Source organism: Nanorana parkeri, unplaced genomic scaffold (genome assembly GCF_000935625.1).
Source record: "Nanorana parkeri isolate BGI_ZX_2015 unplaced genomic scaffold, ASM93562v1 scaffold280, whole genome shotgun sequence".
NCBI lineage: Eukaryota > Metazoa > Chordata > Amphibia > Anura > Dicroglossidae > Nanorana > Nanorana parkeri.
Genome location: NW_017306548.1, coordinates 1,075,291 through 1,089,701, shown reverse-complemented (window position 1 = coordinate 1,089,701; position 14,411 = coordinate 1,075,291). Strand labels below are relative to the sequence as shown.

The 14,411-nt window shown below is 43.8% G+C and overlaps 1 protein-coding gene across 1 annotated transcript in view; it reads left to right on the top strand.

The window, feature by feature from the left end:
* The window catches only part of CHMP1A (charged multivesicular body protein 1A), a 20,113-nt gene extending 11,645 nt beyond the window's left edge, over positions 1 to 8,468 (top strand). Inside the window, exons 6-7 of the mRNA XM_018557345.1 lie at positions 4,275 to 4,462; positions 8,037 to 8,468. Coding sequence (XP_018412847.1) covers positions 4,275 to 4,462; positions 8,037 to 8,058 — 210 coding nt within the window. The 3' untranslated portion in view covers positions 8,059 to 8,468. The remainder of the gene's footprint in view (positions 1 to 4,274; positions 4,463 to 8,036) is intronic.
* The last annotated feature ends 5,943 nt before the right edge of the window (positions 8,469 to 14,411 follow it).

The window sequence follows — 14,411 nt, the reverse complement described above, 5'->3', positions numbered from 1 at the left end:
TTACTATATACTACATATAGAATGCACTGAACAATAGATTTACAATTATCCTCTGCTAATATGAATGGGTTAAATGATCCGTAGTACATGGTATGTAGCCCTGTACCCCCTTTTCCACTTACAGAGCTAGGTTATTGTTTTTCTTTTAAATAAATATTCATGTAATTTTATTGGTATCTATCTACCTTTTAGCTGCCTCATTTCCCACCCTCGGCTTATACTCAAGTCAATATTTTTTCCCAGTTTTTTGTGGTAAAATTAGGTACCTCGGCTTATATTCGGGACGGCTTATACTCGAGTATATACGGTATGTAAAAAGGTGAATGCGTAAGAGGTTCGATTCCCCCATCTCACAGTTACTGCACTGTGTGGTTTAGATGTATGCAGTCACTTTTAAAGCCGAATTCCAGGCAAACCAAGACATACACAGATACAATGCATACATGGGAGCCATCTTGCCTGCTAAAATATTTATATTTCTGTCCATTGAGTCATGGGATTTCCACAGCTCTGCCCTGCAGGGCAGAAGACCTGGCAAACTCTAGTCCTCCAGCTGTGGCAAAACTACAAATCCCATAATGCATCTGCCTATGGAGTCATGCTGGTGGCTGTCAGTCTTGCAATGCCTAATGGGATTTGTAGGTTTACAACAGCTGGCGGGCCATAGTTTGCTTAATACTGTTCTAGGGACTCCACATACGGCTGTTTAAATAGTCATACATGGAGAAACTCACTATTTTATTTTTTAAATGGTAAACAATTACCATTTAGAATGTACTGTAAAGCATCTCAACTAGCGTCTTTTTCTGGAAATGTCATCCCCATATTATTTCTTTACTAATACTTTAATTTATTTAAAGAGCGGTTCCTTCCAAGCAGTCTGGGTGCAGAGTAGTAATGCAGGTACAGACCTGTGGAGCGTTTCAGGAAAACATTCTCTGCTCACTCAGTAGTCCCCCCTATAGTGTGTGTGTGTGTGTGTGTGTGTGTGTGTGCACGCGTGTGCTATATCACACACATACACGGGTCAAACAAACCATGTTTTAAAGGTGTCCTACGTTGTAGTGGACACTAGCAATAAGCTGCGTTGGGTGAAGTTTCAAGAAGGAGAAACCGAAATTTCATGACAGCGTCCCCATCAACATTCTTTAGCCAATCATGGATTTTCTTAGGTGCGCAACCCTCTTTCACCAGAAATCCAATTACAGCTCATTGTTTGTTTTAGCTGCAGATTCATGGTTCTAATCACATAATCTGATAAAGAAAAGAATACATTAGTGGGGTAAGGACACCTCTATAACATGGTACATGAACATTCACAGTCACTCTAATAGATCTCAAGCTACAGACATACTGTGTTTCCCCGGAAATAAGACGGTGTTATTTTATTATTTTTTGGCTCAAAAAAACACACTAGGTCTTATTTTTGGGGTAGGTCTTATTTTTTTTTAATGTACATCAATCCAAAGTTAATGCAAATCCAAATTAAATAATCCAAAATGGCAAAGTTAGAATAGGGTGATCAGGGCAATACAGGGGTGCTATAGCTTTCCAAGAGCAATTTGTTAACCAGAATAAGCGTAGCGCGCTTTCACCATCGATTCCTCACAGGTGGAGTGCATTTGGTATCGCTCCGCCTGTGACAGGAGACGGCGCTATAGAGGAAACATCGGCTTATGCAGCTCTGCCCCCTCTGCTGCCGCCTGGCTTCCTCTAGCGCCGGCTTCGTTGGCACCGCTGATTCTCTCCCGCAGCTCTTCAAGTTCCTCCTTATGATACCACCGGCCCTGGGAATGGTCACACCTAGGTCTTATTTTTCGGGGTAGGTCTTATATTTTAGCAATTCCCAAAAACAGTACTAGGTCTTATTTTCGGCGTAGGTCTTATTTTTGGGGAAGCACGGTAGAGGCATTATTTTTTGATTGAGATATTATATTTTTTTTATTTTATATATTTTTTTTATTTGGCATAATGTAGTTGCTGACTGATATTCTGCTATGCCTGTATCCGTCCCCTTGGTGGCAGTCCTGCTCAGTCTAGCGAACCCGTCTAAACCGCAGCTTGGTTTCAGTACATGAAACCAGACGGAACCCAGAACTGTGAGGTGCAGGTTAATGGTTATGATTCATCTAAAAAGTGAAAGCCCTCCATAAAAAAAAACAATCTTCACCTTTTTATTTTTCCTGTGGTTTGATGTGAACTAGATTCCTCAAACAGGAAGACAGAGCGCTGACCTAAATTGGTACATTTTTGTCTTCAGTTAACAGAAATTCTAATTAGGTCAAACACTTTCATAGCTTCATCGGAACAACAGACCTCAAACCTGTGAAAATGACAATCGGCATAATTCAGTAAGGGCCCATTCACATCACAGCGCGTGCTTTATTGTGCACATTACTCATGCTGCATTGTTAAGGCCCCATTCACACTGAGCGACATAAAAATCGCGCGATTTTGAGCGATATTGGGCGACAAGCGATATTGAGCGACATCACGCGACTTTTTCCTATTGGGCTGTATGCAATCAGGAGCAATATCGCTCAAAATCGCTCTAAAAAAGGGTCATGTAGGAGCGACAAGCTACCAGCGACGAGCTACAAGCGATATTGAGCGACGAGATGTGAACAGCTCCATTGAAATGGATTGGAGAAGCTACATAGAGCGATATCGCGTGGAAATATGAGCGATATCGCTGCAAAAATCGCTCCATAAATCGCTCAGTGTGAATGGGGCCTTAAACGTGTTGCAGTGCTTTTTGTTTTGTTATGTGTTGCAATGCATTGTGACATGCTGTTCTTCACACAAATGCAGCATGTCCTAATTTATATTTTTTCAGCCCACCTCTGCAGTGCACTGGTGTGAACTGAAGCAATTGGACATAAGGCAACTTGCTTTGCTCTTGTGGTGGGACTGCATTGGGCAAAATTAAACGGTTCCTTTTCTTGCTTTCCTCCATTAACACCTTATTTCACCGGCCTGAAAATGAATTTGTGTGGGGTTACAGACCACCTCTGTACTTTTTTTCTGCTATGTTAAAGAAGATCTCTGAGCAAATCAAATCCTAACCCTTGCACTGGGTTACCCCTACACCGCAAGGGTTAAGTGCTCATTTTGTCAAGGGAGCTAAAATACACACTTCTAGTCACCCAAACTGTGATCCTGGCTTTCTCGTAGACCGCTGCCTTCAGCCTCGCTCCCCCTCTGCCCCAGCAGTTGTAAGTCCTGTAAGTCATCACGTTCTATACAGTGTATAGGACATTCTACTGCAGGAGGAGAAGATAGGCTGGAGGGAGCGATGTAGAAGCCAGCCGGGATCGCGGTTCGGGTGAGTAACTGTATTTTAGCCCTAGGCAAAACAAGCACTTAAGCCCTGCAGTACAGGGGTAACCCCACTGAAGGGATTCTTGCCGCAGGGATCCCTCGGTCAAGATACGGCCATTGTGCCCGTTCAGGTTAATGCCGCATCTGCCAGTGGTAGTGTGCATGGAATCGTACATGGAATGATTATCTGCGGTTCAGGATTGTTCCTGGATACAGTCTGCCTGTGTCCAAGGACAATCATCTGTGAATGTACCCTTAGGGTAAATGGGCATGTTTTGATTTCTGTCTGCGTCTTGTTTGTAGGGATTTCTCTGCACTTCCTTCCCCACGGTGACAACGTCACTGGATAGCAAGTGAGGGAGAAATGTTTGGTGAGGACATTGACAGCGAGGAAAATGGAGGTTCTAGCATTACATCACTCTATTACAAAGACACACAGGGGGGGAGGCATTTTATAAAAATTGGATCAGACAGAAAATGGAGCATATGTGCATGGCAACCAATCAGCACCTCTGTTCAGTTTGCTCAGGTAAGATTTAGCATTGTGAGATTGAAGCTGATTGGTTGCAGTGCAAATCTGCTCCAGATTTTGCCTGCCCCAGTTTTGATAAATTCCCTCCAAAGTATTTTGTTATTGTGTTACTGCTAGAGCGATTTTCCCCAAACTCTTCTCAGTGACCACATTGTAACCAAGACAGGAAATGAGAAAACACCTCCCCTACTGGTAGACAGATGGCAAAAAAAAAGTTTTCATCTTTTCCCCACGCTGCTTAAAAATAAAAACTATGTTTCTGTTGGTGGTGTTCTATAAAATCATCTGACATTCATGATGCAAGAATTCATCTCGGTCTCTATGCACTTGTTCTCTCAGTCACAGCATTTTTGGTACTGCGCATATCGCAGCTACTTCTTAGTCCAGGGCTGACTCCGTATCTGTTTCTCCTTTTCCTCAGGTGATGGAGGACTCCATGGGCTCTGCCATGACACTGACCACCCCCCAGGAACAGGTGGATAGTCTTATTATACAGATTGCAGAGGAGAATGGACTGGAGGTGATGGATCAGCTGAACCAGCTCCCGCAAGGAGCATCATCGGTAGGAGAGAGCTCCACCCGCACTCCGGAGGACCAGCTGTCACGCAGGTGAGGAACTGTACCTCTGTTTACAGCAATGCACCATCTATGTTATGGCGGCACTGCTTTGTGGTGCAATGTGCTTCTTTGGATGGCAATGCCCTATTTATCTTACATCTACAGTCATGTGAAAAAGTAAGTACACCTCATGGAAATTGCTGCCTTTTTTTGAACAAGCAACCATTCGATCTTCATTCAACCAGTGCCTACTGAGAAAAGGCAATATACCTGCGAATAAAAAAAAAAAAAAGCCTTTTTCATTCATTAAATAAAAGAAGAACTTTGGACAAGATGTATTAACCCTTGCAGTGGGGCTACACCCACACTGCAAGGGTTACCTGCTCATTTTGGTCTAGGGAGGAAATAACAAGGTTATACTCGGGGATCCTCCGAGGCACTCCGTCCAGCCAGCACTCCCGTGACAGCACTCCGTCCTGCCTGTCTTGTCCTCCGCTCCAATGATGATATGTCTTTCGGCCTCCTCACGTCCTATACACTGTGTATAGAACGTGATGACTCAGGGATCCGAGGGGGGAGAGAGAGAGGCTGGGAGGACAGGTCTAAGAGCAAGCTGAGTCCGAGGTTCAGGTGAGTATAACTTTTTTTTATTTTCATCCCTAGACCAAAACGAGCAGTTAACCCTTGCAGTGGGGGGTAGCCCCACTGCAAGGGCTAATACAAAATTTGCCTGAAGTTCTATATTAATGGATTCATTGGTATAGTGTGGAAAATGTGCATATATGGTCTTGGCCTCCAGAAGCTGATATGGCCCCCTTTTAGCAGAAATGACTTCTTGTAGCTGTTTTGCATAGTTGCCCACCGGTCTCTGACATCGACTTCTCCATGCAAAATTCCTCCAGCTGTACAGTGTTTGTGGGTTTCCTCGCATGAACTAGTCCTTTCACCCCCCCCCCATCGGATTTGAACAAGTCAGTCCATAACCCTTCTTCTTTTTTGAGCCATTTCCTAATAAATTTGCTTGTGTGCTTTGGATCATTTATCATGTTGAAAGATGCATTTCCAGCTTTTACACGGGTGGCCTCACATTCTTATCAAGCACACTCTTATAGGAGGCAGGATGTATAATTGGCTTGATGTCTGCAAGCTATCAAGGCCATGAAGCAGCAAAGCAACCCCAGACTATAATGTTTCCACCACCATGCTTTACATTTGGTTTGAGTTTCTGTCTTTGATCACAGTAACAGTAAACATGTGTGGTGCTAACCAAACAACTCTCTTTGGTCATCTTCAGCAGATTGTTCCAGGCCTGGTCTTTGCTTTTATGTTCAGTAGTCTTGCTGTAGTGTTCTTTTTAGGCACCAAAAACAGGTACACTTCCCATGCAGGTTTAATTGGTGCAGACTCTTTCTGATTTAGACAACTATACTTTGATGCTAAAGGAAGTCTCCAAAAAAGGAACCCGACATTTAATCAAGGGATCTGCAAGTAACTCTTGTATTAGTTGATATCTACAAGTCGGCTCTTGGTCTGAATTTGCTGGGCTGGTCAGTACTGGGCACATTTGCAGCCATTTACAATCTACACCTCTTGTAGTTGACTTTTCTTATAGTGCAATGATTGGTTTCAAATAATTTGGACATCATATCAATTTAAGTCGCTTACCAGACTCCTAGGCATCCACAACTTTCTTTCTGGGGCATCGGAGAGTTTTTGATCTGTGCATGGTGACAGCACATATGTCCATAAAACAGAGAACATCAAACTCTATATTCCTGAGGTTTAAATAGGACGGGTTCAACCTGCAATACTCCCTACAGAGGATCTCATGAGTGACAGCTAATCTGGAACACCCTGGTTGACATTTCATGGATTTGAAGTGGTAGGAGGCGTAATTACTTTTCTACATGACAAATCTTCATATTCGTTATTTTCGATTACGAGAATAAATTAGGAATGCACCGATACTAGTATTGATACCGGTGACGGTAACGGGTATTTGGGTGAGTGCTCGTACTCGCCCCAAATGCTCCAATACCTCTCCCTCAGACCGGAAGTTCCGGTATCAGGGGTCTAACCGGCAGTGCCGCAAGGGAACATGGAGCCGGCATCCCGGCCAATCAGGGTGGCGGGTAATGGCCCGCCGCCCGGCTTCCTGATTGGCCGGGAAGCTGGATCCATGCTGTTTGGCTGGCTCCATGCTGTTTGGCGAGGAAGCTGGCTCTAGGCTGGTCGGCTTCATGCTGTTTGTCCAGGAAGGCGGGCGGCGGCTAATGACATGCCGCCCGGCTTTCTGATTGGCCAGGAAGGCGGCTCCATGCTAGCGGAAGTACTGGCATCGGCGAGTACCGAAAGATATCGGTACTCGATACCGAAAAACCGGTATTAGTGCATCCTGAGAATAAATAAACCATTTCTATTTTATGCGTCATTTGTATATCGTCTTCATCTGTAAGCACTGTTTGAATAAAGATCTAATGTTTGCCTGTTCAAATATGTTAAAGTCAAAAATGTCTAAGGGGAGTGCTTACTATGTCACGTGACCGTATGCTGCTTTGTATGGCAGTGTAACATCACTGTCATTTCTGTGCTGCTTACTGTGCGTACAAAGTAAGGCACCTTAACCACAAAGGTTTGAAGCAGCCCTTAGATACAGGCGTGTTTGTTTTAATGCAGCGGCCAAGCAACTTCTGGGTTCCATAGTAGCAGTAGGGAAAAGGAACTTCTCTTCACTGCTATACATGTGTCTGCAGCTTCTATTGTAAATCATCTAGTATTCAGTAATGTGTATGTGTAGAGGGGCGGGGTTGTTGAGGATGCAGACATTCACTGTAGTAGCCTGTGCTTCATACAGTCAGCGCTGGTTTCTTTCTGGTGCTGCTTGTGCGACTTACCGTCTGTGTGCCGAACACAGGTGGTCCATCACTCGGCACCCCCAACCATCATCGATTGGACAAGGCAAATTATGTCACAGTCTCTGCCTTGTCCAATCAGAGAATGCCATGTAATTATTAAAAACAACATAAGACGTAATACATGTTTTCACATGATATTGCAATTTTAAAAGTTGTTTCCAGTCTTGTTTGAGCTTAAAAATATGCGGTGATTCCGCCATGAATGTACTCGTGCAGGCACTTCCTTTCATGTGATGGCAACTGTCCCCCAATTTTATGTCCACAGTTTCAAGCTGTTACATGCTCCCCTGATTGGGGTTACAGGCAGCTGTGCTGACACAGGCATCATTCGCCATTGTCACTATAGGGAGACTGATCCAGAAATGTTGTGCAGCCAAAGCTGGATGCACGTAGACAGGAAGTGGCTAAAAAAAAAGGCTGGAAATGAAGAACGGTGACGGGATGCAAAATAAATAAATGAGGGAAAAACAATATTTAAAGGGAAAAAACAGAAAAGTGTTTATAATTATTTATTACCTTGTAAAATGTTATCTAGTTGGGGTTTAGATCTGAATGAATAGTTCTGTTTCCTGTATGCATTCTGATGTTCATAAGGCAAAAATAATCTCTTGTCTTCAGACGCATGCGGGAAGTAGCTATTCCCAGCCCTGGGTTTCTGAGCACAGTTGTCCTAACTTGAATCCTTTTTTTTTTTTTTTTTGTCTTTTCAGACTGGCTGCACTGAGGAATTAACGTCCTACTTATTCTGCACCCCAGTCTCCTGGGCTGGAATGTTCTGGAGCTTCGGGTACACTGGGGTCACTTTATCACTCTGTGGCCTTCACCGATCATTTTGGGAGGATACCAGGCCCCTGGGCTATACTGCTGCTTATCTCCAGTTTCTCTGCTGTCCCGGATCCTGAAGTTGGCCTGTTTTGTTCAAATGTCTTGGTGCATGATATTAAAGCCTAGGGATTAGCACTTCACAAAGAGGGGATATGTAATCTCTAATCATATACAGATTTCATATTCTGGCACCTCTTCCTTGCTCCCAAAACAAAGAAGACACTATTCTGTTTGCCTTTCTGCTTTGCAATTACTACCCAGAAAGCATCTGGCAGCAGACAAGGACATTATAGCCTACATAACATTAAATATATCAAACTGTCAGACTGAAGTCAGGCTTAATAGATTAAAGTGAAGATCCACCTAAAGCTGATGTTTAAGTTTCCAGCAGATGCAGGCAGCTTGTATTCTCAATGTCTTGTTGTATCTCTTGGGGACTCTAAAGTCAAGATCTCCGCACTTATGTTCTCAGCTTCGCCCACCGGCTGCAGCTCATCACATCTTCCTGCAGGATTCTCTGTTGTGTTTAAAGTTGTGGAGAGTGCAACAGGAGGACTGAGGTACCTATGGTTTTTAATGGCTGCCGGGGGGGGGGGTTATCTCTGAATTCACTGAGAGCAACTGTAAGTCAGGGGGTTCAGGCTGCAAGTATCTGGCCATCATTGTCTCATCTCATTCTGGTGCACATTGAATGGATGCATTTACACAAGATTATGTTCTATGTTTGCTTTGTATTTTCGGGTTCGTTCACACCACAACGTGTTCATTATTAACTACACCACAATGCCTATATACCGTGCGCTGTAGCACACCACAATGCACATGCTCTGTGTGTTGTACTCCGTTTAAAAAAAAAAAGAATGGCGCAGGACCTATTTTGTATGCATTGAGGCACATTGACGGCTCATTTAAAAGGAATGAGCCTAATGCATCGCGCCTCAACTTTAAACCACGTGTGGTGTGGTGTAATCAAAATCTTAGCGCGCCCTAACGCCATTGTCTGCAGAGTTTCATATTCTCATAACTCCTGATTTTTGTCTAATTACTCTCTTCCTTTGGAGATCACCACGGCTTCCAGAAAGAAGACCTATCTAGATCCTCCTACTGAAAAGAGCAAACCAAAGAGCAGATACTTTCTTAGTTCTAACCATACCTAGTAAAATAAAAGGGAAAAGCCGAGGTGGCTGCTAAGGGCAGTTCAGACACTTCATACGGCTTGTAAATCATTGCCACGTGTACTGTTCATATTTCACTATCTTAATATTGTTTGATAGATTAGTTAGTTTTTGGTTGATGGAGTTTCAGTGCCGTTATTGGGCAAGGGAATCTTCCCTGTAAGCTATAGTGTGACCTCAATAACATCACCTCACGCCTCAACTGTAAGGGACTGCTCCATCTGACAATACTATGGTATGTTCTGGTAGACAAGGACCTTTCTGTCTGATGACAAGCCACCAATTCTGTCTGCAACCTGAAGGACTTATGAGCTACATGTGGCTGGGTGACTAGTTCTTGTTCCTGCTGTGCACTTGTATAGGTTGGCCAAAAATATGTCATATCCTAGGGCTGCTTGTGTGGTAGTAGGGACTATAGGACATGTCACAGGTCAGCCGACAAGCTTATCTAAGGACGGGACAGATCATCGGGCAGTAAAGTCCCTGACAACTAGTCCAATACTAGAATGATTATCTGAGTGGTCCTTCTTCTGCAGGTTTGTGGTTCTCTTATGCTTGGGAAAGATTTCCCTGCTTCATAGCACTAATGAGGCTGTCATTGTGCGTGGAGTATCCATTAAAGCACACAGAGCCACATCCAGTACCGGGGAGCTAATTGCTACACCTCTGGATGTCCTAAATTCTCTTCTGTGTGGAAGAGAGATGACAATGGAGATGAGAGAGAGAGAGAGAGAGGAGATGAGATGAGACTACTCTGGTTTCTGGTGAAGAAGGTTCATTCTGTAAGTTAGGAAATCTTCTGGTCTTCTAGATCTTCATTCTGCAAGTTAGGAAATCTTCTGGTCTAGATCTGCCAAAAGTGGCCATTTTCAGGGCTGCCTCTTGGCACAGATCAGATTGGCCCATAGACTATGGTTGAGAGCCTGGAATACAGTGTTCACTTTAGGACATCTCTCCTGCAAGGCTCTTCTCTCTCTAAGACATCCCAGGAAGTAAATAAAGTGGTCTCAGATGAGAGTCTACAACAGGTCAGTAGCTTAAAGCTGAACTCCAGATAGATAAAGAAAGATTTAAAAAAAGCATTGTTTTATACAGATGTATGTTCCTTTAAAATAATAAATGTGTTTTATACATAACACTACTAGTGATGACGACCCCAGTCCAAACCCAGAAGGAGCTGCTCATAAAAACAGGAAGTTCCTTCCGTGCCGCCCAATCAGCTGCTGGTGTGGAATCCCCCCACCCAGCGTAACATAAGCACAGGGTCAGGTTGCAGTGAGGTCATTGACCGTATATGGTTATATGCCTATATTTGGTAAATGACATTGACCCAATATGGTTATGTTACCATATTAGATAAATGACGCCCATGGCGCTTCCTTGTTCAAAGGAGCTTAGATTCAGACCCGGTTCAGTCTGAACCTGAGCTTATCCCTAACACCTTAACCTGTATTGATATTGGCCTCCTGTCACCCCCAGCACAGCAGCACTCACACGGAGAGGGAAAGGCAGTATTAGGAGCCACTTAGGTGCTGAATGAATATGGAGAAGTATTCTGTCCACATCTGGAACGTGCATTCCCTTTACATTCATACCCCAAGTCTAAAGGAATCTGAACAGGCCGATAAGTGAGCGGTTTTATAATGTGCTCACAATGAATTTAGTGTTCTGCTGGAATAACAACCACACCAAGATTGTAAAAACTCATTTTATAAAGGAACATCCACCCCTTCTCCCTTTCTGGGTGACTGTTCACTGCTCTGTGCCATTGGAAAGGATGTTGCGTCCTGTGCACACAGCCTCACGCACATAACACAAGTCGGTTTTGTAGAAAATTCCATAACTTCATTGATTTTAGATGAGTTTTCCTTTCCGCAGCTACAAGGAGGACAGACGTAGGACTGATCTTTCTATTAGTTGGAGGATCCCGGTCGGCCCAATCACACTATTGCATAGAGGTAAATCACAGTGCGGTACCATTTTTGCATTTTATTTTGATTGGCACCCAAATGCACTAGCACAGGGGTAGGCAACCTTGGCTCTCCAGCTGTGCTGAAACCACAAATCCCATCATGCTTCTGCCTCTGGGATTCATGCCTGTGTCTTGCAGTGCCTTATGGGATTTGTAGTTTCAGCACAGCTGGAGAGCCGAGGTTGCCTACCCCTGCACTAGCACATCATAATGCACTTACTTCAGCGCCTCGCACTGCACAGATGGGAACTGTAGTGCATGTACGTTTTCCGTGCATTAAGATCTGCTTGAAGCTCAATCGGAATGGGCTGCCTTACTGCACAACAAGTGTTTTGGCAAGGCGTAGTGTGACCGGGGCCTGTATTTTATTGTTGTGTTATTGTATTTGTAAGATTTGTCTTCTCTCCCGGGAACTAATGGGTTATAGCGTGTCACTTACATGTGCCTGTTAACCTCTAACATGTTGGCAGGCAGTGTCATACTTGCTGCACCAGCGATGCCTTCAGGAACATGATGATCGAGTGAAAACAAGTTGGCCAAAATTTTTCAGAGGTGCTGAGCCAGGACTTTGTAACTTCTGTGTTTAACGCAGAACTCTGTCCAAAAATGAATTTGTTTTGTATAGAATGGGAAAGGGTTACAACGGGTTTAAATGACTGCCTTGCTTTGGAGGATTTCCCTTCATTGTGACTGAGATGGGAAGTGAGGGGAATTTCTGCACATTGGTGAGATGTTCCGCCTTGGTGACGACAGTCACTGGTACGGTAAATACCCGATGGTTCCAAACTCTTCTGCACTCTGTTAAAAACCAAGGAAAATATTCTGGCTGGAGTTCTACTTTAAGAGCTGCATGCGGGCCAGGTCTTCAAGGTCAGTAAATGTTTTTCTCTTGGTAAACTAAATTTTACTTTAAAGCCCCGCTTCGGGCGATTGTTTTTCTAAATGGGGACCCCAGCAGACCCTGTGTCTGCAATGTGGGTGGAGCCACCAGTCCCTTTTAAAATGATTGATCACCGAATTTCCAGTTCAGGGTAGACTGGCCCTTTAAATGCCCAGCAGACTGTTCTTCCCTGGTCTCCCTCTGTGTGATGCGTGCCACCATTTATTCCATGCTGTTGCTCCTTTGTTATTGTGCTGTAGATCTCAGAGCATCCCGATATAAATCAATTGTATTTTTTTATTCAAATTTGCCTTTTTTTTGCTTCGACTTTTTTTGGGTGTAATTTATCTGTAAAGAGATGTTTGTATTTACGTTTCAAAATAAATTCTGATAATTCGTAAGAGGAGTGTTTTGTGGTTGTGTATATGTTCTTCTTGATGCTAAGGTTCATACTGGCTTCAGGATGTGATAAATGTTTTACCCAGCTAATTTTGGCATGGTGCGCACATTGGGCCGATTTCAAATGTACACGTTGCGGTGTGCAAATGGAAAAGTATGGACACCGGCACTCCATAGACAGAAGTACGTCTCTTTATCGACACACTTGCAAAACATGCTCATTGCGACGTTTCTGGGTCACACAGGATCCCCTTCAGGCAGAACAACTTGTTCTGCCTGATGAAGGGGATCCTGCGTGACCCCGAAATCCAAGCTGTGAGAGTTGGAGCTGCTTGGAGACATAATGTGACTAAGTGCTTGGGCACAAATGTAAAGAAATGCTTTCCTGGACAATGTATATTTGTTTGATCTGGATTCGGTATTAGAAAAAAGTTTGAGAGTCTTACATTACTTTAAAGGTGCATTTTCCTATTCTGAGCTCTACAGTCAGATACAAGAACGCAGCAAACTCTGACCATTGCATGACCAGCCTGGGACACATCAGCGGATGATTCAGCCATTTATCAGTCTTTTCCTGATGGAGACATGTAAGCTTGTATACTACTATCTATGCGTATTTACACTTCGAGACAACGACCCAAGTGGAATTACCAAAAGATATTTGTTGCATTTAGACAAAAAGTTTTAAAAAAACCTTCTCTATGAGCCTTTCAAAATCTAGTTTCATCATGAAACTCGGGGCCTGTCTTCAGAAGTAGGCTTCTTCAATGGACATTCCCCTGTCCAATGACCACTATATCACTGTCATTGGACAGGGGGGTGGTTGGCAAAGTTGAGAAGGTCTGATTAGATATTTGTGGCAGACGCAGACCTGGCAAAAAATGATTAATTTAGTTAATTGGCTTCTTAGTAATTGTTCATTGTCTGTCCTAATGCACGTAACATATACTGAGGTCTCATCAGACTGCTACACATTTCTGGTGTAAAGCAGCCTTTCTCAACCAGGGTGCTGTGGCACCCTTGGGTGCCTTCTGGGTTTTGGTCAGAGTACCTCTAAATTTTCACACAGCGTCATGCATTTCCATGCTGCAGGGGAGCCAGCCATCAGCACCATGGAAATGCATAACGCTAATCCAAGGCAAGATCCAGAACCACCCTCAGCACTCAGAAGAGGACATAAGCCCGCCTCCATCCATGCCTTGCTGCCACAGTCGTATTGTGGTTTTCCACAATACCCCCTTAACATCCATACTAGGCTCCTATCAAGGATTAGGGTCTGGTCTAGATTTTTTTTGGGGGGTGGTTGTAGTTCCACAACAGCTGGAGTGCCAAAGTTGCCTGCCCTTGCAGTTTACAATCTCATTTACGTTTACCAAAACTATTTAAAATGAGGCCAAGTTTAAACAATCCGTTTAATTTAATTATAAAATCAGGAAGACGCTTGTGCTACATAGTTGACGGTGGATCTGAAAGCGCTTGTACTATCAAGTTGTATAGTGTAGGGTCACCTTTAGGAAGAGGATGAAGGAAGAGCTCAGCATTCCACTGCTAGCATGTGCTGGGTTTCTTTTCATTTGAAGAGCTACAAAACTGCTGAAGGGGGTACATCGGTCCCTTTTATCAAGGTACAATGACATCTAGGATTTCCTCTCAATACATGTTCTGTTGTCACCTTGTCACACCCTGACACACAGGGAATCCCTGGGGAAGGAAGTGGGAGGAAGTCTCCCCATTTGGGTGCAAAGAGCAATAAAAATCCCGCAGAGCTTCTATCCCTTCACCTTACCATCCAAAATTGAAAAAAAGGTTTTAATTGCAACTGGGCTTTAACAAC